Below are 23,250 nucleotides of genomic sequence, written 5' to 3'. Positions count from 1 at the left end.
GCAGGGACATATGAGGATGGGGAGTGCAGGAAGAGGGGCAGGTGTGCCTGACTGAATGGGAGAGGCTTGGGGTCAGCGTGGGTCTTCATGGGGGAGGCTTCTGAACCCCCTAACAATCCTGCCCCCCCCCCCCCCCCCCGTTCCATCCTTCTCCCACCCACACCCAACAAACTTCCAGGCTCCTTTCCTATCCCACAGCTCCTCCATTACTCCTGGCTCCCCCAAGCCTTTGCCCTGGTTTTGACGGGTGCAGGACATACACTTCTGTATTGTAATTTAATTTAATTACTCAAAGTTCTGTACTAATATGCCTAGTAAGGAATCGATTTCTGAAAAATTCAGAATCTTATTTTAATCTGTATTGTTACCGAGAAACTTGCTGAAAGATATTTTGAAATAAATTAGCAAAATAAATTGAAACCAGCGTGATACAGGTCTGTCACATCTTACGTGCATTTAACATGCACGATTTCAGCTTTACGTGGTCGGCAAAAACAACAACAAAAGAGAGAAATGACAATTTAAATACTGTTTCTGTAGTGCGGGCGATTCCACCCGCCATTGAACTCAATGTAATTTTGACTGTATGCGATTTTCGCTTTACGTGCTAACCACAGAACGGAACCCCCGCGTAAGATGACACACCTGTTATTGCTTATAAAATTTGCAGAATTTTAAAATATTGTGTGCAGAATTCCCACAGGCGTAGAACATGCCAGTCAAAGAGCTTTGAGGTGTGCCTTGATACCAAGTACTGTGTGTGTGTGTTTTCTAAAGAGTATGGTATTTTGCTCTGTCCTTAACACTCAACATTTTACTTTTGCAACAATTCTCAGCTTTTCACCTTTTCATTACCTTTGTGATATGTAACAATGACATAACAGAAGTGTGCATGGACCTGGGAATGAATGAACTGTGGAGTGTCAGAGGTCACTGTTGAAGTAACCGTGGCTGGATAACCTAGAACAGGGCTCGGCAACCTTTCAGAAATGGTGTGCCGAGTCTTAATTTATTCACTCTAATTTAAGTTTTCGCGTGCCAGTAATACATGTTAACGTATTTAGAAGGTCTTTCTATAAGTCTATAACATAACTAAACTATTGTTGTATGTAAAGTAAATAAGGTTTTAAAAATGTTTAAGAAGTTTCATTTAAAATGCAGAGCCTCCCCAACCAGTGGCCAGGACCCGGGCAGCATGAGTGCCACTGAAAATCAGCTCACGTGCCGCCTTCGGCACACATGCCATAGGTTGCCTACCCCTGACCTAGAAGAATGGGTCTGTGTGGTTCTGGACTTGTAAACAGATGCAGTAGGCAAAAACTGAGTACAGTTAGGTCTGGTCTGTCTTTGGATGGAATATATCGGAGAGGGGAATGAGTGTCTGTTGGTTTTGTACACCAGACTGTTAATTACTGAACTGCTAGTGACTGCAAAAGCATAGCTAGAAGTCTTAGCATGAGAATAACCTTGCCTATAATGCTTCTGAATACCAAAGCCCCTTCATCAGTTTCTTGCTGAAATGGATTCCTTACAAACAGAGAATCTTCATTTGTTACCCTTCTACATCGATTGATGTGGGACTCTCCATTCTAAGCTCCTTTTTTTTTTTTTTTTTAAGTAACTTAATTTCTTGATTCCTCTCTCTTTTGGGATGAATTTTTTTATGCTTTCTGCATGCCTAGAAGTAAATTTTGGTTGTGGAAAGTTGAAGAAAGTTTACATAGTCACTTGGGAAAGATTAGGCATTTAAAAACTACAAGTGGCTTTTAGACTGAAACCTATTAAAATACTTTCTATTTTGTTTTATGCAGCATTGTTCATATAATAATGTGACATGAAAGTGTTTCTACTGTGAAAATGCTATTCTTCTTCGAGTGATTGCTCATATCCATTCCAGTAGGTGTGCGCGCTCGTCGGAAGACTTTTACCCTAGCAACTCCAGTGGGCCGGCAGGTCGCCCCCTAGAGTGGCGCCGCCATGGCGGCTGATATATACCCCTGCCGGCCCGCCCGCTCCCCAGTTCCTTCTTACTGCTGTGTCGGTCGTTGGAACTGTGGAGCACGGCATAGCTGTCCTCCAGGTCCCTAGCTTCTCCTTGTTCGTCGTTTTTTTCTAGTTCTAATTGTAGTTTTAGTTATAGTTAGTGAAGTATTGAATAGTTGTAGTTAATAGTTCTTGTTGTGTATAGTTAGCGGGCTTTGGGCTCTAGCCCTCCCCGGCGCCGGGCTCATGCCTGGTTCGCCAGGGTTCAAGCCGTGCTCAGCCTGCAAGAAGCCAATGCCCACTAGCGATCCCCATGACGCCTGCCTAAAGTGCCTTGGGGAATCGCATATCTCTGAGAAGTGCCGAATTTGCAAGGCCTTCCGACCAAGGACCAAGAAAGAGCGAGATCAGTGCCGAAAGACTCTCCTAATGGAAGCGCCGCTTGACCCTTCGTCCTCGGCACCGAGTGCCGCTGTGGCACCGGACCACTCCGGGCCCGCGAAAACGCCGCGGCACCGTCCTTCTCCGGCACCCGGCCCCGGGAAAAGACCGTCAACGTCCTCCACCCCGGCTAAGCAGGCTCGGACGGAACACTCGCTGCCGACTCCGGCCGCGACGGCCGTGACAGGGATTTCGTCGACTCCGGGCCCAGGAGATCCGTTGAGTCCGGTCCCTCCCAGCTCCCCGCTAAGATCTGGGGTCGAGCTGGTGGTCCCATCTATGCCCGAGACATTCTCCTCGGTCAGAGACCTCATCGTGTTGACGGAACCTATGCTGCCCCAATCCTGCAGGTTCTTCAATCGAAGGGCAAGCCCATGTCCATGCGAGCACCGTCCCTGGACTCCCCGAGTTGGCACTGATCACCGTCAAGATCCCGGCACCACTCCTGGTCCCGAGGGAGGTCTCGCTCACGACACCGCTCGCAGTCCCGGCACCGCTCTCCGCGGCGGTACTGGTCGTACTCATGGCATAGGTCATCTTCCCGCCGGTCCCGATATTCCCGGCACCACTCGGGCTCGAACCATCGTTACCTGCACCGTGACTCGAGAAGCCGTTCTCGCCGTCGACGATCCAGATCCAGGTTAACCTCCCGGCACCGCGCTGGTGGCAGGTCCTGGTCTCGATCATAGCACTGGTATGGCTCACGGCACCGATCTCCGGCACCGAAGAGGTCTCTGCCATCAGGAGTGCCGGATCCGTATCACTCCCGTTCAGCCCCTCCGTGGCCGTCTCGCCAGGCATCAGTCTCTTCGCGGGCGGACAGCGCGTACCTGGACGCTGACAGACCTGCTGCTCTGTTCCACGAGACCCAGCAGGAGCATGGTCCTCAGCAGTGAGGTTTCTGGACCCCCTGGGCGTATCACCAAGCCCAGGGCCCTCAGCAGATCCCTCCGCGTTCGTCCGCGTCCGAACACAGGGCTCCGGAGGCCACCTCTTCCCGGCCTCCTCCATCCCCTACAGAGGAGAGGTCATCTCAGCCTCAGGACCATGAGCACCCACCAGAGGCATTGCTCCAGGCAGAGCTGCCGACAGATCCTCTCCTGCTGGGTCTCTCCTTGTCCTCCTCCCTGGATGAGGCAGTGGCGGGGACCACATCTACTAGTCCCCCTCCACTTGACCTCCGGGCACACCAAGACCTCCTCAGGCGCGTAGCGCAGAACATGAATTTACAGGCTGAGGAGGTCTCTCGAGATTGAGGACCCAGTAGTGAGCATACTGTCGGCAGATGCGCCCACTCGTGTCGCCCTTCCCTTCATTCGGACCATTCAATCCAATGCCACGACCATCTGGCAGTCCCCGGCTTCCATTCCCCCCGCTGCTCGCAATGCGTGGAGCGAAATACATGGTCCCCTCAAGGGCTATGAATATTTGTATGTTCACCGCCCCCGTGTTCCCTCGTCGTCAGTCTGTGAACGAGAGGGAGCGCCATGGTCAACAAGCCCCGGCCCCCAAGTCTAAAGAAGCGAGGCGTATGGACCTGCTTGGCCGGAAGGTCTATTCTGCAGGCGCCCTGCAGCTGCGGGTGTCCAACCAGCAAGCTCTTCTCAGCCGTTACACCTATAACACCTGGGTGGCGGCGGACAAATTTAAAGAGCTGCTCCCGCAGGACGCTCGTCAAGAGTTCTCCCGCATTCCTGGACGAGGGAAAGAAGGTCGCAAGAACCTCGCTGCAGGCAGCTTTGGACGCTGCAGACTCGGCCGCCAGAACTCTGGCCTCCGGCGTTACTATGCGCCGCATCTCTTGGCTACAGGTCTCTGGCCTTCCTCCGGAACTCCAATACACCATCCAGGACCTTCCGTTTGAGGGCCAGGGCCTGTTTTCGGACAAGACTGACCCTCGGCTCCAAAGCCTTAAAGACAATAGGGTCATTATGCGTGCCTTGGGGATGCATACGCCGGTCACCCAACGCAGACCCTTCAGGCCTCAACAACAGCACAGGCCTTACCCCCAGCCCAGGCAAAGACAGGACTTCGCCAGGCGGCGGGTCTAGGAATGGCCGGCGTAGGAATGGCCGGCGTAGGCAATCGGGCAATCAGGGAGGACAAAACCAAGGTTCCTCCAAGCCTTCCTCCGGCCCGAAGCCCTCATTTTGAAGGTGCGCCCGAGGGCGCTATACCAGTCCCTCCTACGGATCCATCTCCTCCTTTCTCCAACCGTCTTTCGTTCTTCCTCCCGGCATGTGGTCCCGGCTTACTTCGGACCGCTGGGTCCCTCCGCACGCTGCGGCTTGGATACCATCTACAGTTTGTTTCATACCCGCCCTCCCGCCCCCCACCCTCGTCCTCTTCAGGGACCCCTCTCACGAGCAACTCCTCCTACAGGAGGTGCGAACGCTCCTCGGCAAAGGGGCCATAGAGGAGGTTCCAGAGAGCGAGAAGGGCAAGGGTTCTATTTCCCGTTATTTTCTAATTCCCAAGGCCAAGGGAGGCCTCAGGCCTATCCTCGACCTGCGAGAGCTCAACAGATACCTGGTGAAGTTGAAGTTCCGTATGGTATCCTTGGGGACCATTATCCCATCCCTGGATCCCGGAGACTGGTACGCCGCCCTCGATATGCAGGACGCTTACTTACTTCCATATAGCCATCTTCCCGCCCACCGGAGGTTCCTTCGGTTCGTTGTCAGCGGTCGTCACTATCAATTCGCGGTCCTCCCGTTCGGCCTCTCCACGGCCCGAGAGTGTTTACCAAGTGCATGGCTGTAGTCGTCGCCTACCTTCGCCGCAGTTGCGTGCATGTGTTTCCATACCTCGACGACTGGCTGATCCGGGACCCTCAGAGGAGCGAGTCCTCGCTCACGTCCGCATGGTCAGGACACTCTTTCGTACGCCTAGGCCTGATGCTCAATGCCGAGAAGTCAACTCTAACCCCACTCGGAGGATAGAGTTTATCGGCGCCATTCTGGACTCCACTCTGGCCAGAGCCGTTCTTCCTTTGTCGCGGTTCCAGGCGTTGACGGCCATCATCCACAGGTTGCAGGCGGCACCTTTGACCTCAATACGAACTTGCCTGACTCTCTTGGGCCACATGGCAGCCTGCACGTTCGTCACGGGACACGCAAGGCTCCGCCTCAGGCCCCTCCAGTCCTGGCTCATTGCTCAGCTCCGTCCAGCCAGACGTCCTTTGGACACGATTGTCACAGTTCCCCAGGATGTCCTACACTCCCTACCATTGGTGGCTGGACCAGTCCGTGGTGTGTGCGGGGCTCCCATTCCATCCACTCCAGCCCTCGGTGTCCCTAACAACGGACGCATCAGACTTGGGCTGGGGAGCTCATCTCGGAACCCTGCGGACCCAAGGCCGCTGGTCTCCTCCCGAGCTAGCCCTCCACATCAACGTGCGGGAATTGAGGGCGGTCCGCCTTGCTTGTCAGACGTTCCATCAGCAGCTCCAAGGTCACTGCGTTGCGGTTTTCACCGACAACACAACGACGGTGTACTATATAAACAAGCAGGGCAGCACAAGGTCTCCCTCTCTGTGTCGGGAGGCCATGAGGTTGTGGGACTTCTGCATAGCCCACTCCATTCACCTCGTTGCATCCTTTCTCCTGGGGGTTCAAAACACACTGGCAAATCGTCTGAGCAGGTCCTTCCTCTCCCACGAGTGGTCCCTTCGCCTGGACGTTGCTCTTGAGCTCTTCCGGAGGTGGGGATGTCCCCAGATGGACCTCTTTGCATCCCGCAAGAACAGGAAGTGCCCGATGTTCTGCTCCTTTCAAGGTCTTGAACCTGGCTCGGTTGCGGACGCCTTCCTTATTCCATGGGCGACGCACCTGTTTTACGCTTCCCCCCCATTTCCGTTAATCCACAAGGTCCTTCTGAAGGTGCGCAGGGACAGGGCCCACTTGATCCTGATCACTCCGGCGTGGCCCCGGCAGCATTGGTTCTCAATGTTGCTGGACCTGTCTGCAGCTGACCCTGTCCCCCTGCCTCTTCACCTGGACCTGATCACGCAGGACCACGGCCGGCTCCGTCACCCAGACTTTCAGTCGCTACACCTCACAGCGTGGCTCCTGAGTGGCTAACCAGATCTGAACTGTGCTGCTCTACCCTGGTGAGGCAGGTGCTCCTAGGAAGTAGGAAGCCTTCTACGAGGGCGACGTACTCGGCCAAGTGGAAGCGTTTTACGTGCTGGTGCATGGATCGGCGCTTCCTCCCTACCGAGGTTCCTATCTCTACCATCCTCGATTACCTTTGGTCCCTCAAGCAGCAAGGCCTGGCGGTGTCCTCTCTTCGAGTTCACTTGGCGGCTATCTCCACCTTCCACCCGGGAAGCGATGGCCGTTCCGTCTTCTCTCACCCAGTGGTGACTAGGTTCTTTAAGGGTCTGGAGCGTCTTTACCCCCAGATTCGCTGCCCCGCCCCCTTCTGGATCCTGAACCTGGTTTTGTCTCGACTTATGTCCCCCCCGTTTGAGCCGCTGGCTACGTGTTCCCTCCTCTGTCTCTCCTGGAAGACGGCGTTCCTGGTAGCCATGACCTCCGCTAGACGGGTGTCAGAACTGCAGGCCCTCGTAGTAGAGCCCCCGTATACGGTGTTCCATCAGGACAAGGTGCAACTGAGACTGCACCCAGCCTTTCTCCCCAAGGTAGTCTCGGCCTTTCATGTCAACCAGGAGATCTTCCTACCTGTATTCTTCCCGAAACCTCATTTGTCTCGCAAGGAGCAGCAGCTGCACTCCTTAGACGTTCGTAAGGCGCTCACCTTTTATGTAGAGCGAACCAAGCCGTTCCGCAAATCCCCCCAGCTTTTCGTTGCCATAGCTGAACGGGTCAAGGGGATCTCCTCATGGGTGACATCCTGTATCCGGGCCTGTTATGACTTGGCTCACCTTCCTCCGGGCCATGTGACTGCGCACTCTACCAGGGCTCAAACCTCTTCAACGACTTTCCTTGCCCACGTGCCCATCCAGGAAATCTGCAGGGCAGCGACCTGGTCCTCCGTCCATACCTTCGCTTACCACTATGCCCTGGTCCAGCAATCTAGAGAAGACGCAACCTTCGGCTCTGCTGTGCTTCGTGCTGCGACCTCTCACTCCGACCCCACCGCCTAGGTAAGGCTTGGGAATCACCTACTGGAATATCTCGAAGACAACATTCAAGGTGAGTAACCGTCTTGTCTTCTTGTGATTGCTCATCATGCCGATTCCAGTAGGTGATTCCCAAGCCTTACCTAGGCGGCACTATGCCCTGGTCCAGCAATCTAAGAAGAACGCACCTTCGCTCTGCTGTGCTTCGTGCTTGCGACCTCTCGACCCGACCCCACGCTAGGTAAGGCTGGAATTCACCTACTGGAATCGCATGAGTGAGCAATCACTCAAAGAAGACAAGACGGTTACTCACTTTTAATGTTGTTCTCGAGAGTGTTTCGAGAGTGTGTGTTGCTCATATCCATTCCAAACCCGCCCTCCTTCCCCACTGTCGGAGTAGCCGGCAAGAAGGAACTGGGGAGTGGGCGGGCCGGGCCAGCAGGGGTATATATCAGCCGCCATGGCGGCGCCACTCTAGGGGGCGACCTGCCGGCCCACTGGAGTTGCTAGGGTAAAAGTCTTCCGACGAGCGTGCACGTGCGGCGCGCACACCTACTGGAATGGATATGAGCAATACATCTCGAAGAACAACAGTTACAAAGGTGAGTAACCGTCTTTTGTGAAATCCATTATCTTTCATGCTTACAGATCAAATTTGCTCAGTTTACGAGTAAACTTTATTCTACTTGCTAGCCATGGTAATTTAACTTAGGATAGGAATGCTATGCCGTGTTACTTGTGACATCACCAATAATCAAAATTCTGTAAGCCAAAATTTGCTCTTATGTGAGCCTACTGGGTAAAATCCTGACACCAATGAAGTCACCCATTGTCATCAGTGAGGTTGCACAAGTGTAAATTAAGACCTAATTTGGCTCAGTGGTTGGAATTTGGTTAGCAGTTCTATTAAGCATGCCACGATAGACTCAGACTTCCACTTCTGTAGTTGAATGAGCTCTGCAGAGCTGGCAGAAGGAAAACGGTGTGGGGAAGAGGCGGGGGGAAGCCAACCAAACCCCCAAATGCCTTTATGTTTGCATTCAAACATGGCTCCTAACTTGAAAGGAGTAGACCTGTTGAATAAGAAGGTAACTTTAAAAAACGTCTAATAGAGTTGAGCTGCACTTTTTTATAATTCTGACTGCTTGATATTGTTCGGACTTCATAGGCCATGCAACAGAGCAGTGGGACATGTTTAACCCTTATAACAAAACTGTGTTTTGCTTGGTTCTTCACTGAAAGACTGGGCGTGGGTGAGGGAAGCAGCTTACTTGGATATTCCATATGCCAATAGAAAGCTCATATATTCATTTCTTATCTCAACACTTTCATTTCTGGCCCTTCTGACTGCCTTGGTTTCAGGACAGTTTGCTTGGGGAAAGCTCTTCATTGAGGGGGTGTGAGGGTGTTGTGAGGATTGTGGTTATACAGAAAACTTATCAAGAGGAGTGTCTGACATACCAAATAACTGGCATGAGTTAATTAGTCCGCATGTGCCATAAGCTTTGGTATAATGGAATGGAGCTATACTTGCTTTACTGTTGCTTCTCTGGTAAGTCTTTTGTAAATAAGTTGGCTGTAATGTTATCTAAATTGTATCTTGTAGCATGTTTCTATATACAGTAACTCCTCACTTAAAGTTCTGGTTAACATTTCATTGTTAAGTTGGTGATCAATTAGGGAACATGCTTGTTTAAAGTTGCGCAATGCTTCTCTGTAAGGTTGTTTGGTAGCCACCTGCTTTGTCCACTGCTTGCAGAAAGAGCAGCCTGTTGGAGCCAGCTGGTGGGGGCTTGGAATCCAGGGTGCACTGGCAGACCCTCCTATCAGCTCCCCGCTCCCCTAAGTTTCCTATGTGGCAGCCGCCCAGCAGACTATCAATTGTCGGGCAGTTCAGCCGTCTCCTCCGCCCCCACTGCTGTGTGCTGCTCCTGCCCTCTTCCTTGGAACTGCTCCCAAAAGCCTCCTGCTTGCTGTGCAAGGGGGGGGGAAGGGGTGTTAGCCTCTACCTCCATTCCTGTACCCTCATCTCCTGTACCTTATCTCCATTGCGGGGGCACTACAGGACTCAGGTCTTGGGGAGCTTGCTGGCAGAAGCTGCTCTCTCAATTTGCTAATCTACCCCTTTAAGTACACTGACCCCACTGTAAGTACATTGTCTTTTTAAGTAATGTGCATCTCTCTCTCTCTCTCTCACACACAGGGTGTGTCTCCCAGTTTTCTCTTCCATGCTGTCTCCCCTCCCTCCATTTGTGCTGCCTTGTAGAGTGTGAGGCTACATTAACAACGTGTTAATCCTTGAGGGCTCAGCGGAGTGCTAGTTCATCTTTTAGCAGTAAGGCAATTCCGTGGGAAATATCCTACCCTTCCCCCCTCTGACTCCACCACCTCAACCAAGCTTCACAATCATCATTGCTATGTACAGTATTAAATTCGTTTAAAACTTATATTGACTCTGTGTGTGTGTGTGTGTGTGTGTGTGTGTGTGTGTGTGTGTATACATACATATAAAATAGTCTTTTTATCTGGCGAAAAAAATCCCTGAAACCTTAATTCTTACAGGGAAATTGGATTTGCTTAACATAATTTTGCTTAAAGTAGCATTTTTCAGGAACATAACTACAGCATTATGTGAGGAGTTACTGTACATGTACTTGGCCACACAACATACCATAATGTCAGCCTGCAACAGTATAGTTGAGGTTGCTGTAGGAATTGTAGATAATTTAAGATTATGTTTGAAATAGATGAACTCAGACTTCAATCACGTTTCCCCAGTCGTCATATTTTGGATGATGATTTCATTTCCATCCTCTATCACATGCTCCCTCAGTAGGCCTGTTCTTACATCATTTTATGAAAACAAAAGCACTTTAGTGCCACTTAAAAAACCTGTATGTTTCGTAAGTGCTCTAAATATCTTCACTGCTTTTGATCTTGTTAAAGGTGTGGTCAGTTGTTTGGCTGCGAGCGTGTTCTCTCCGTGTGCTGTTGCAGCTCTGTGCAGACAGTTGGCACAGCAGACCTTGAGTGAACCACCCAACGACCACAAGAGTCGTTAAGGTGCGAAAGCATCCAGCCAGGTTTATTGTTGACGAAGCATGATAATAGCACCTGGCAGACTCTACGAGGATACTAAGACATGTATCTGTGATAATGGATGCAGCTCAATCCATGATGGGACTTTCCACTGCTCCCTAGGCTGGCCACAGATACTTCGTCTGAGATGGATCTTTATACTCTGATACAAACAAGTTATGTACTGTCATACTAACCTTATCTTCTAGGAGAGGTCAGTGTGTTTCTGTTATCCTTGGGGAATGTTTTTGTACCATCCTTGATATCTGGATGTTCTGGTACCACTTGATATCGGGATGTGTCTTCATGAGTACTCTGTACTTAGCACTTCTTAGGATGTATCTTTTTGCAGCATCATCTCTGTTCTTGCCAGATTCTGTGAGAAGGTTCTGCCTCATACCAGGCCTCTAATACAAGGGCTTATGGCTCAGGCTCTCATCCTGTTACAAAAAGTATATTGATTTCTGCTCTGCACCAGTTTTTTGTTACTGTGTAGCAGTAATTCATTTGGTCTAAACTGTTTACATGTTCAGTACTGATTGCTGTAGTACTTGCAACAAAATATGCTGAGAATCTTTAAGCAGAGAGCTGTTCTGAAGGTATTTACCGTGGCTAGTATGAGCCAAAGATAACTAAAGCTCTACTCCCAAAGGGATGAGAGTGCCTAGCACAGTGGTCCCCAACCTTTTTCGTTTGGCAGGCGCCAGACGACGAGCCATGGAGGATCATGGCGGCGGTCAAGCATCCGCCAAAATTCTGCCAAGAGACAACGTCAATAGGCGGTGCCACCGACAAAGAGCGTCATCCAGAGGCATCACCGCCGAAATACTGTCGAAAATCGGCGGCATTTCAGTGGTGCTGCCGCTGAATGGCACAGCTTGTCAGCAGCATTTTGGCGGGTGCTCGTCCACCGGCCAGTATGCGGGTGCACTTAGACGCCCTAGGAGGTGCCATGGCACCCGAGGGCACTGCATTGGAGACCCCTGCCCTAGCATAATCCAGTACAGAACATACACGTGATAGGGCATGGCCACTGCGGTGAGAATACCCTTACAGAACAAATCTTTGGACTTCATTTTTACAGGGGCTACTTCTCAAATACTTGGGAAGGTTTTACAGGCTTGAAGGGCAACACAGAAGAAGATATGTAATCCAGGGTGGGTGAAGGAGACAAAGGGAACTGTTGGGAAAAGAACTTTAGATGGGGCTTAGGTATTAACCTCCTCCTCTTCCTCCTCCTCCAGATCCTTCCTCAAAACTCTCTACTTTGTTGCTTTTGCAAATATTACAAATAAAATAAATTTACAAGAAAACTAGCTCAGTACATAACAAAAATAGGGTTACCCCCATGACCATATTTTGTGTGAATCTCACTGCTCTTTCAAACTGCATCCCACCGTCTGTCTCTCCTTATGTCATGTCTAATTTAAATAGTTGCTACCCCAGCCATATGACACTTCATCCGAAAAGCTATGCACATCTCTAGGAGCTGTATAAATGAGAGGGCAGAAAACTGTGAAAGTGAAGATGAGAAGCTTGCCCTTAATATAGAAGAGTGGGGACCAGGGTGAGATTCAAGACTGAGAAGATGTGCTTAGAGTGATGGAAAAGGAATCTTAAAATGTCCTATGTATTAGAGTTAAAGGGCAGGTTATCTAGCCATTCAATTCATACTTTTTTTTTTTTCTCTCCACCCTCACCATTTGGAGCAACTTTAAAATATCTGATGAAATTTTCTTGGGCTTTGTAGCCCCTGCAGGGCATCTATCATCTGCACTTCCCATATGTGGTATAACTTCTGTTTTAATGCTACTTGTTTTTAAATACTTGTGAAATAGAATGATCCTGCATAATGGAACTCTGATAGTAAAAACACCACTGCTCACCTCTCCTCTGTTTTATTTGTGAACAAATGTAAGACCTTGTTGAATGTTCAAATGAGAGGTATTGAGCTGTTTGTGGTCTTGCATCCTTGTAGTATTCATGGTTCACATTTCTGAAGTACCTGTCACCTTAATATCTGGACATGTACATAAATGATAAGAATGATCTCTAAATGAGATTTTAGCTGTCCAACCTGAACCTCCATTTCATGGCCTCTCAGGGTATGATTCCAAGTAAAGTGGGTTGAGGGGTAAAAAGCAACGAGTCCTGTGGCACCTTAAAGACTAACTAAAGTGGGGTGAGGTGGGGAACTTGCTATTCCATTAAAACACCTGTGTAAGGAGACATCTTTTTCCTGGATCTGGTGTTAAACCTGGGCTGTTAAATCTTTGCTAGAAGCCAGGTCCGCAGTTTGGGCTCTCCATTGAGAAGTTCTGTCTCGGTCCATGTGAGGTTTACCTTGTGCTCTGACAGCTTTCCAACCATCAGCTCTTGTTTCAGTGTGAGGGACAAGTGGCAACTGTTGAGGTAGATGGACCACAGCCCCTTAATCATTTAGCAAATGATCGCTAATGCCTTGAATTGGACTTGGAACTGGGTAGGTAACTAGTTCTGAGGGTGGTGGTCAGGGGTGGAATGTTCTTGATGGTCTGCCTTGCTTAGAAGAGAGGTTGCTGAATGGTATGCCAGTTCTAACATTTTCAGGTCTTCATAGCTTTTACTTGATTTTCCTCTCTTTCCAAGCTTTTTGGGGGCTGAGGTGGATAGACAGGTAGAATAGCACTTAATAGCTTTTAGGTTATTTATTTTGTGTTATAGCCTCTAAAATTGTAGTGTGAGGGACAATGCTTTTTCTTGTAGAGAAGGAACTAAATGTAAACAATCATATTAAACTTTTATTAACCCTTAATTTTTTTTACCTGCAAATCTGTGTGTCAGAGAAAATTTGATAAATTGCTATATATGCTCTTGGATTAAATCCTCTTCTAATCAAGAGAAGAATGTTAGTAGTGGTTGCTGATGAGCAGGACCTGTTACTAAAGTCCTCTGTTCAATGGACAAATAGAGTTAAGGCAGCAGGAGCATAACTTTCACCTGCACTGTGCATCAGTCCTGACCTGAAAAGATCACCTCATATCTACAGGGGGCTTCTGCTCTCCAGGGCCTGTTCAATCCTTTTTGCCTCATATGTGTTAACCATCACCAAGCAGTATCTTTGTTGGGTTTTCTCCGGATGTGACACCTATCCACTAGGAAATGGACTGAGAGTAACTCTCTTGGAACTCTGAAAGGCCATCAGATGGTGGGTCACTTTCTAAACTGATGAATTTGAACAGATGACCTGAAGGCTTATGTCAGACATGTTACAAATTCCATAAATTATCGGGTCGCAAGTATAGTTTTGATACTGCTGTAGTATGCCCCACTCGGAGTAGGAGATGGAGTAGGGTGCAGGTTCTAGTGCTGCATTAGGGAGCAACTATTGTGTAATATCTTCAGTTTGGATTTTTGTTAGGTTTTTAACTTTCAAAGTATCTGAACATTGTGGTGGGGAGGACTGTACTCTATGAAGTGATTTAGGGGTTTATTTGCAAGTTTAGCAAAGAGTGGAGGAAGCCATCCCAACAGTCTAGATTGTAAAATTTGGCAGACATGGAAAAACAAATTGTTCTTTATGGGAATGTTTATTTTTCAAAATAAAATAGGCATAATACATATCCTGCAGGCACAGCATTTGGCAAATCAAAGATTAAGAGCCAGGCAGTGTAGTGAGGAGAACAGTTTTTAATAGGTTTCAGAGTGGTAGCCGTGTTAGTCTATATCACCAAAAACGAGGAGTCCTTGTGTCCCAGTTACTCTCTAAGGTGCCACAAGGACTCCTCGTAGTTTTTAATAGGGCATCTTTGGTAATGAAAGTAGTCAAAAACAGTGGACTGGAGGCACGTATAAAAATCTTCAGCTTTGTGTTGTAGAATTTGGTTTGCTGTAACACTTTCCATACTACTGGTGTCACAGATTAGCATTTGAACATCATCTGCAAATGTTGCAGCAAAATTTTTTCCTTTGCAATAGCTAGGAAAAGCACTTGCACACTAAGACATTTTCAGTTGAGGGACATAAAGGTATCCAGGACTCTGGAGGTATCCTCCTTTTTTTATGTTTCAGAAAATGTCCTAATTTAGTTTAGTATCAGATGGGTAGTCGTGTTAGTCTGGATCTGTAAAAAGTGACAGTCCTGTGGCATCTTATAGACGAACAGATGTATTGGAGCATAAGCTTTTGTGAGTGAATACTCACTTTGTCAGATGCTTGTAGTGGAAATTTCCAGAGGCAGGAAATTTAACGCCATCAGCTCAGGATTAAGCAGACTGTGAATGGCTAGCCAATTACAAAAGCAGTTTCTCCTCCCTTGGTGTTCACACCTCAACTGCTAGAAGAGGGCCTCATCCTCCCTGACTGAACTAACCTCGTTATCTCTAGACTGATTCTTGCCTGCATATTTATACCTGCCTCTGGAAATTTCCACTACGTGCATCTGATGAAGTGAGTATTCACCCATGAAAGCTTATGCTCCAATACATCTGTTAGCCTATTAGGTGCCACAGGAATCTTTGTCGCTAATTTAGTCTGAGACTTTGTAAGTGAAGAGAGAAGGTTTCAGTGAAGTGAATAATAGGAATGGGGAAAGAGGGTGGAATAAAAATCAGAGCCTGCTGAGGACCCTCTGGATTTCCCCTAGAAATCTATGAAGTAATAATCTTCTGGTGGCCATTCTTAGTATCTTGGGTAACAATTTTCATCTGGAAAGTTCTGAAAGGACATAGTAAAATCTAGGCATTGCGTATTTAAGTAGTTGCTTTGCATCCAGTTTTTTTGTTTTTTCACACTGCACCCATCATTTGTTTCTTGTCACATACAAATATTCTTAAATCAGCCTGCAATTGCTGGGCAGTCAGTTGAGACAAATCTGCTGCTTTCCGTGAGATCCGTCTGGACTGGGGCCGGGACTTCCTTAGTCCAGCAAACCCACAGCTTACCTACGGTGTCCCACAGTTTGGACTATAGGGGTGTGTGTGAATACTGAAGTACTGCACTTAAATTCCTCTGTGTGGATGCTGTGGGAGTGAATAAAAAGGTTCCTAGTTCGCATTAACATGGTCCTAAAGTAAATTAGGAATCTTTTAGTTTGTTCCTGCAGTGTCCACACAGGAGTTCTGCTCAGCACTTTGCTGCGAACTGCAATTCATACCTTTGATGTCTGAGCAGTAGTGCAGTGTAGACATAACCCAGGAGCCTAAACCGTCTTTTGTCATGTCCTGAAAGGCAGTCAGCAAGGAGTATTTTAATTTTGGGAAGGACATTTTCTCTCCCCTCCCTGCACTTGAGAGGTTGCCTTTTCCTGGAATCACTTTCATCCCTCTCCTTTGTTTGGCAATTGTTCCCTTTCATGCAGTGATTTTTTTTTTTCTTTGCTTTGTTTTGTTTTTGTGAGAGCTATTTGTATGATATCAGGTACTTTGGTTCTGGTGTTCCTTTGGAATGGATTGGCTATTATTTTGATTACAGTGCGTTTCCCACCCACCCTCCCCCCCTTTGAATTGGAACAAAACGTTGAATTTTTGTGTGGAATAATCTCGATTTGGAAATGGTGGTGTTTTGCTTTTGAAATTTGAAATTGAAACAAAACATTTTAATATTCTTGAATTGGAATGTTTAATGTTTATTTAACTGACCCAAAACGTATCACTTTGAGTCAATTCAACATTAAAAATCATTTCCCTATAGTTTTGCATTGTTTCATAGGAGTTGTAGAGCAGGTACCTGATGCCCTCTTTCCCCTGTGGACTAGACTCCTTGCCCAGACTACAGCTTCTGTGTTACTTTCATGTGTGACTTCCATGATGCACTACACAATGTGGTCAGGGAAGATCATGTTGCATCATGAGATGTAGTGTGGCCAGGGAGCCTGCTTCATAGGGAGAATGGTGGCATGGGGCATCTGAATTACAACTTCCATCATGCAACGTGGCAGTATAGGAAGATGCAGTTCAGCAAACCAGAATAGTTTTACTTGTCAAACTGCCAAAATTAAACATCTTGTTGCAGTTTTTCCCAGAGGAGAACTGAAGAAAAACCAGTCAAATTTCCAGAAAATACATTTTCAGTCAATGATTTTGGACAGAAAATTCCCAGCAAACTCTAAACGTAGTATATTGTGTTGACTTGGTATATTTGGCTTCCTGTATGGAGCTTGTGTATCTACCAATAAGCACTTTTTATAACTAAGCTATTTAGGAGAGGAAGTGAAGTCTCGGTTTAAACTACAGATAGATGTTTAGTTGTGCAATTGTAACTATCAATGGGAATTTTTCTAGGACATCAGTGTCAATATCCTTAAGAGTGCAATAACAGACTTTTTTTTTTTAATTACCACCAGTGGTAAGAGGATATTAGGATTGTAACTGGAAAAATAAAATGATACCTTTACTCACTAGTATGATCAGTTGGGATGGAGTTTCTGTACCTCCTGTATTTCTCCATAGTTTCAGATCTATGCTGCAACTTCAGTGTAGAGTCCTCTGTCTTGGCTTGTGTTGTATAGTTAACATAGCTAAATGCTATAGATCTACAGCATTACACTTTATTCGTATTAGATCTGCCTACAGACCGGCTGTTAAAATTTTGCACTGAATTTTGGCATCCTTTGCTATTCCTAAGAGAGAACATGTCATTTTTTCCTTAGTGTAACATTTTTAATATCTGTTTTCACTTTTAAAGGGATATTGTCAAATAGTTTAAGCCCCAAAGGTATCTTATTGTACCTCTAAAAATAAGGAGGACGTTTTCCATGTTCCATAACTGTTTGTGTTGTGCTTCACTTTTTCTAAATGCATCTACTATTTATTCCTTAACCTTCATTAGCAGGTCTCTACTGCTGTGGGCTTGAGCATAGTGTACTCCTGGGGAAGATTTTGCACCAAACATTTTAAATGTCTGAGCACAATATTTTAAAATTCTTCATATTCTGTATGTCAAAATAACACAATATAATCACTTGATTCAATTATTTTGGTAATTTATTTCAAAATACCTGTAAAGCACAACACTTTTTTCCTCCCAAGCTTCCAAGACAATGTTGCAAATCATGTAAAGTAAATAATAACCAAACCTGATATCCTCTTCCTTAACCAGGGATGGTGTTTCTACTGTTGGCAAAAATGCAATAAACCACACACTTTAAATGTCACGTACTGCCCTCAGTTTGCCCATGTGATGTCCATCAGTGTCAAAACCCATTGGCCATTTGAGCTGTTGTATTCTGACCCTACTTTCCTCCACCTGTGTGCAAGCGTCTAGTCCAGGGGTCGGCAACCTTTCAGAAGTGGTGTGCGAAGTCTTCATTTATTCACTTTAATTTAAGGGCTCACGTGCCAGTAATACATTTTAATGTTTTTAGAAGGTCTCTTTCTATAAGTCTATAATATATAACTAAACTATTGTTTAGTAAATAACTATATTGTAAAGTAAATAAGGTTTCAAAATGTTTAAGAAGCTTCATTTAAAATTAAATGAAAATGCAGAGCCCCTCGGACTGGTGGCCAGGACCCGGGCAATGTGAGTGCCACTGAAAATCAGCTCGCGTGCTGCCTTCGGCACCCGTACCGTAGGTTGCCTACCCTGGTCTAGTCTGTAAAGATTTGCTGTCTTCATCTTTTTTTCCCACTGCAAGCTGTTTTGAGGCACAACTTAATATGATGTATGGCTGGTAAATTTTCTAACCTTACAGAAAATCAATAACCAAAAATTTGTGTGTAAAGGAAGAGAATTTTATTCTTGTTAAATCATTATTCTTCTTGGGCTAAAAATGCATTCTTTGGCTATAGTGTTGTAGGTTTGATCAATAATCTAACAAGTATTTGACATTTATGTACCTTTCTTTTTTCCCCACTCTCTCCCTCTCCAGTTCCACTGTTATCATGGGGTCCCAGCTTCAATTTTAGTATCTGGTATGTTGAACTTAATGGCATTGATGATCCAGATGTGGTCCAACCCTGCCTCAACTGGTACAGCAAGGTAGGCCTACATTTTAAATGACTGCACCACTCTCAAAGCAAACACAATCTCAGGACACTGTAAAACTTACTCTTGTGCAATTGCACTATTTCTCTTCTGTTCTGCAGATATCAACTGTTTAAACAAGCTTATTTTTTCTTTTTTTAAATTATATATAAAGCAAGTGCGGAAGCTTGAATTCAGACTTTTTGAAACTATCCTGTGCTTTAAATTTGTATGATTTATTGTGTACCGGCGACTCTGTGGAATTTCTGAGGCACATTTGTTAAATTGTGATCTTTTTTGCCTTACCCTCTTCCAGTAACTTTTTTCCTATATGTTACCCTTTCTTTAAAGGGTCTTGTATACACTTGAACACTTGGTTATTTGAAGTAGGTGGACTTGTATTTTGTATTTGGTTTTCACTAGTGAAGCACGGCTTACAGATACCAGGATAATGGTAGGCATAGGCTTCAGCATGGTGGGAGAGGGACTATGTGAGCTGTTCTAGGACACTGCTATAATGCAAGCATAGTAAGTCGTTGTTCCAGGACAAAACACTGAAGCTTAAACATATAAGGATCTTGGTGGTGATTTTCAATATACATTCCCATTTAAAGTGCTCTCTTATAGAGTAATATCAAATCTTGTCACACTGACCAAGGTGTGTGTGTGTGTGTATAGATGTACACGTCTTCATACACACTTTTTTCTTTGGTCAGTATGGTGAAATTTGATCATTTTGAAGCCTTGTGTACAAGGAAGCAGTTTATACAGAAAACATCAACAAAGTATGTGTGTGTGCATACAGACCTCCTCTGTTTTCCGAAACAATAATTGATAAAGGTCAATCCAAATAGTAATCCATGCAATTTTTCACCTCCTCTTTCATCTGTCCTTTTTCCTGTCACTAGGTTCTTGAATTCTCAATGTTGCCATTACATCTTTATAATACTTTACTTTGATAGGTCAGCCTCAAACCCTGTTGCTTTTATGGACTCTAAATGAAGTTTTATATTTAAAAAAAAACAAAAACAAACTCCTCTCCAGAATTCCTGATTCAATTAACCACATTCATCAACATCAGAAGATTTTTCTAGTTTGCTTTTGCTTGACTATACTTCCTGTTCTCATTCCTGCATTTGCTAGTGAATAGTAGATTGCTTTTGATGCTACTTAAACTTAAGGTTAGCTGCAGTGAACTGTTTTTAACATGATTTCTTTTGTCTCCCTATCCTGTTGTGTTAAATTATGAGAAGTTTATTATAGCTGTAGATTGACTTTTAGTCTGGCTCATCTACTTGAACGTTGACAATGGTGTAAAAAATAGTCTTTAGTATTTATGTAATGATAAAGGCGCTACTTGAATTGTGGGATGATTATCAAAAAAAAATTGCAGCTGAGTTGCAGACAAGCCATGGAAAATTGCAGGAAAGTAGTAATGGACCTTAATGGACTTTATTACCACAAATAATAATGTCATTAATACTTTTCAGCGATTTTTTTCTGCTCTCTGCCATCCAGGGCTGAGAGTGAGGGCCCCCACTGACAAAATTGCGATGGAAGCTTAATATTGTGGAATCCACAATTTCCACAAATATTGCAAGTTAGGTAGAGTCTTAATAGTACCCAAAAGACCAAACCAGTAATGAGGCCTTGTTATACTAGTTGCTGTATCAGTGAAGATATGGTCACTGTCCATGTATAAAAGATCTTGCAGTCTAAAAAGATGAGCAACATTAAGGGTGGGAGACAATGAAATATATAAAGTGTATAATGTACTCATAGCTTTTCCCAGTAAAAGGCATGCTGGACCTCTGCTTCGTATTTTAAAATAACCATTTATGCTCTTAGGTGCATTTCATTGTAAATATTGACCATCAAAATTAGCATCCAACATTAATTTCAGTCTTTATGGACTAAATACATCAAATGTATTCATGCCCTCAGTGGAGTTACACCAGGGTTGAATTTGGCCTTATGACTAAACTAGGGAGTTAATATGCTCCATTCTGCTTTTTTATCCTTCCATCACTTGAGTAATTTAGGAATTTTCTATATAGGTTTCACTTTAAAGCTAGATGGATTTTACTGATGTACAAGTGAACACTTTTAAAGTTCTAAACAATATCATAACTCTTAGAAACCAAGATGGTATATGTTATATGGTGGGTGTGTGTGTGTGTGTGTGTGTATATATATGTGTATATAGCCACATCTGGAGTATTGTGTCCAAAGGGCCCCCTACTACAGAAAGGATGTGAACAAATTAGAGAGTCCAGCGGAGGGCAACAAAAATGATTAGGGGACTGGGGCACATGACTTATGAGGAGAGGCTGAGGGAACTGGGCTTATTTAGTCTGGAGAAGAGAAGAGTGAGGGGGGATTTGATAGCAATCTTCAGCTACCTGAAGGGGAGTTCCAAAGAGGATAGAGCTCTGCTGTTCTCAGTGGTGGCAGATGACAGAACAAGGAACAGTGGTCTCAAGTTGCAGTGGGGGAGGTCTAGGTTGGATGCTAAGAAAAACTGTTTCACTGGGAGGATGGTGAACTATTGAAATGGATTACCAAGGGAGGTGATTGAATCTCCATCCTTAGAGGTTTTTAAGTTGATGGTTTAGTTGGGGTAGGTCCTGCTTTGAGCAGGGGGTTGGACTAGATGGACTCCTGTGGTCTCTTCCAGCCCTAATCTTCTGTGATTCTGGGTTGTTTTTTTCATACATTCAGCTATATTGTGAAGCTGATCTTCTTGCTTTATTTGCATATTCCAGTAAGTGTTCTGTGTTTTTTGTTAGCACACAACTTAATCTCATTCACATATGTGCTGGTAGTTGATTTTTAAAGTCACAGATAACATTTGCTCCCAACATTTTCAGGTAACTACCAGTTCACAGATGACTGTTGCAAATAATTTTGAATTAAGAATGATAAACACCGCACTTTTGACTATTGTAGATATTTTCTTTCTACTTGTAAACCTTTTGTCACAAAATTTGTCAAAATTCATCCAACTCTAGGCATTTTGAAATATACTAAAATACAGAAACTAACTTCACCTCCTGAAAATGTTTAAAATAAAATCTATCAATATTTGATACCTACATTTTAAGAGGCAAAAAGGTGAAATTTCAATAGTGAATGAAAAAACCCCAAATCCAATTCGATGAAGCTGGCATATTTCTCAGTCATAAAGGCTAAGGGTTGGATGTTCAAAAGTGCCCCATGTGGTTTATTCATAGCTTCCAAGGTAAGAAGGAACAATTGTGATCTCTAGTCTGACCTGTATAACTCAGGCCATAGAACTTCACCAAAATAGTTACTTTTTGAACAGAAGCATACCTGTAATTTAAATTGGAATTAAAAAAATATCCAGTGATGGAGCACCCACTGTGACCCTTGGTAAATTGTTCCAATGGTTAAACAGAGTGTTTAAAAAAAAATTACACCTTATTTATAATCTGAATTGGTCTAATTTCAACTTCTAGCCATTGGAACATGTACTACTTCTTCAAGAGATGTCCCTGTGGGTGCTCCACTCTAGGTGTCGGTGCGCCCCTGCGCCTTTGATCCGAGATTTCTGCAGCAGTACTCGTAGCGGCCGTGCGTGCTCAGAGCCTGGCCCCCGCTCTGAGTATACCTCTAGTGAGCATGCGCGGCCGGTTCCCTCAGTTCCTTCTCTACCGTCCCTGGCTTGAGACGGAGCTCTGGAGACTCCTTAAAGAATTTCTTTCCTCATCTTAAAATAACTTGTAGTTAGACAGTTTCTTGTTAGTTGTTAGTTAGTGTTGCCTACCTTTTTTTCTACTGTTTTTAAAAATAAATAAATTTTTTTGTTCTCTCAGCCGCTTCAAATATGCCTGGCTCCACAGGCTTTAAGCGCTGCTCCTCCTGTAAGGACGCTATCCCTCTCTCCGATGGACATTCACAGTGCATAAAATGCTTGGAAGACTTGTTGGGCTATCTGCCTTGTCACTAGAACATGACATTGCTCACAGCATTGACTTGGAGGAACTTGTTTCTAAATTTGCTAAACTTAAAGTGCGGAAACATAAATTCTAAATTATAACATGTTACTCTGTGACCATGTACTGTGTATAATATATGTGATTTTGGGTGGGGGGGGGCGCAAGATGGAAGTTTCGCTTAGGGCGCAAAATATCCTTGCACCGGCCCTGCATCAGACACAAACCTTCTCTGGTCAGATCCGTGGTCTCCTCACCTGTGCTCCCCCACCTGAGCACTTTCGACGAGCCGGGCTCCTCTGGCACCACGCTAAACCCACCTGTGCTTGCGGCGGCAGCGCGAAGCTCCGGTGCTGAGGCGACAGGCTTTCAGTTGCCTGCTTCGATTATGGCACCCATCGGCACTGCGACGAACGTGGTGCCGACATACTAGGACCCCCCTGAGGCACCGCAGCTTGCTATTAATAGTCCGGCACCAGCTCCAGCACTGGCATTAACAGCGCTACTTGGCACTGAGCCAAGACTTAGAACTCCGGTACAAGCCCAGGTTCCCTCACAGCAATTCTATCAGCCTTCACCTTCAGCTGCTTCAGCGCTGCCATTTACCCAGTCAAGTGACCTGTTAGTGTCACCTATGCTGCAGTCACCCTTACTTAGAGACTGCTTCTCCCTTAAATGATTCAGGGTCTGAACAGCCTTCCTCCAGTGAAGAGGAGTCTGAACTACAGGGTGATGTTTCTATGCAATCAGAATTCCGTCCTC

General features: G+C 45.6%; 1 protein-coding gene across 2 annotated transcripts in view; it reads left to right on the top strand.

Annotated features, from left to right (window-relative positions):
- Positions 1-23,250, top strand: part of MKLN1 (muskelin 1) — a 205,056-nt gene that overhangs the window by 51,862 nt on the left and 129,944 nt on the right. For both annotated transcript variants that reach the window (XM_075063794.1, XM_075063800.1), the window contains one exon: positions 18,438-18,547. In XM_075063794.1, coding sequence (XP_074919895.1) covers positions 18,438-18,547 — 110 coding nt within the window. The remainder of the gene's footprint in view (positions 1-18,437; positions 18,548-23,250) is intronic.

The sequence above is a fragment of the Chelonoidis abingdonii genome, chromosome 1, assembly GCF_003597395.2.
Source record: "Chelonoidis abingdonii isolate Lonesome George chromosome 1, CheloAbing_2.0, whole genome shotgun sequence".
Taxonomy (NCBI): Eukaryota; Metazoa; Chordata; order Testudines; family Testudinidae; genus Chelonoidis; species Chelonoidis abingdonii.
The sequence above is the reverse complement of the archived record's forward strand: the minus strand, read 5'-3'. Positions and strand labels throughout refer to the sequence as shown.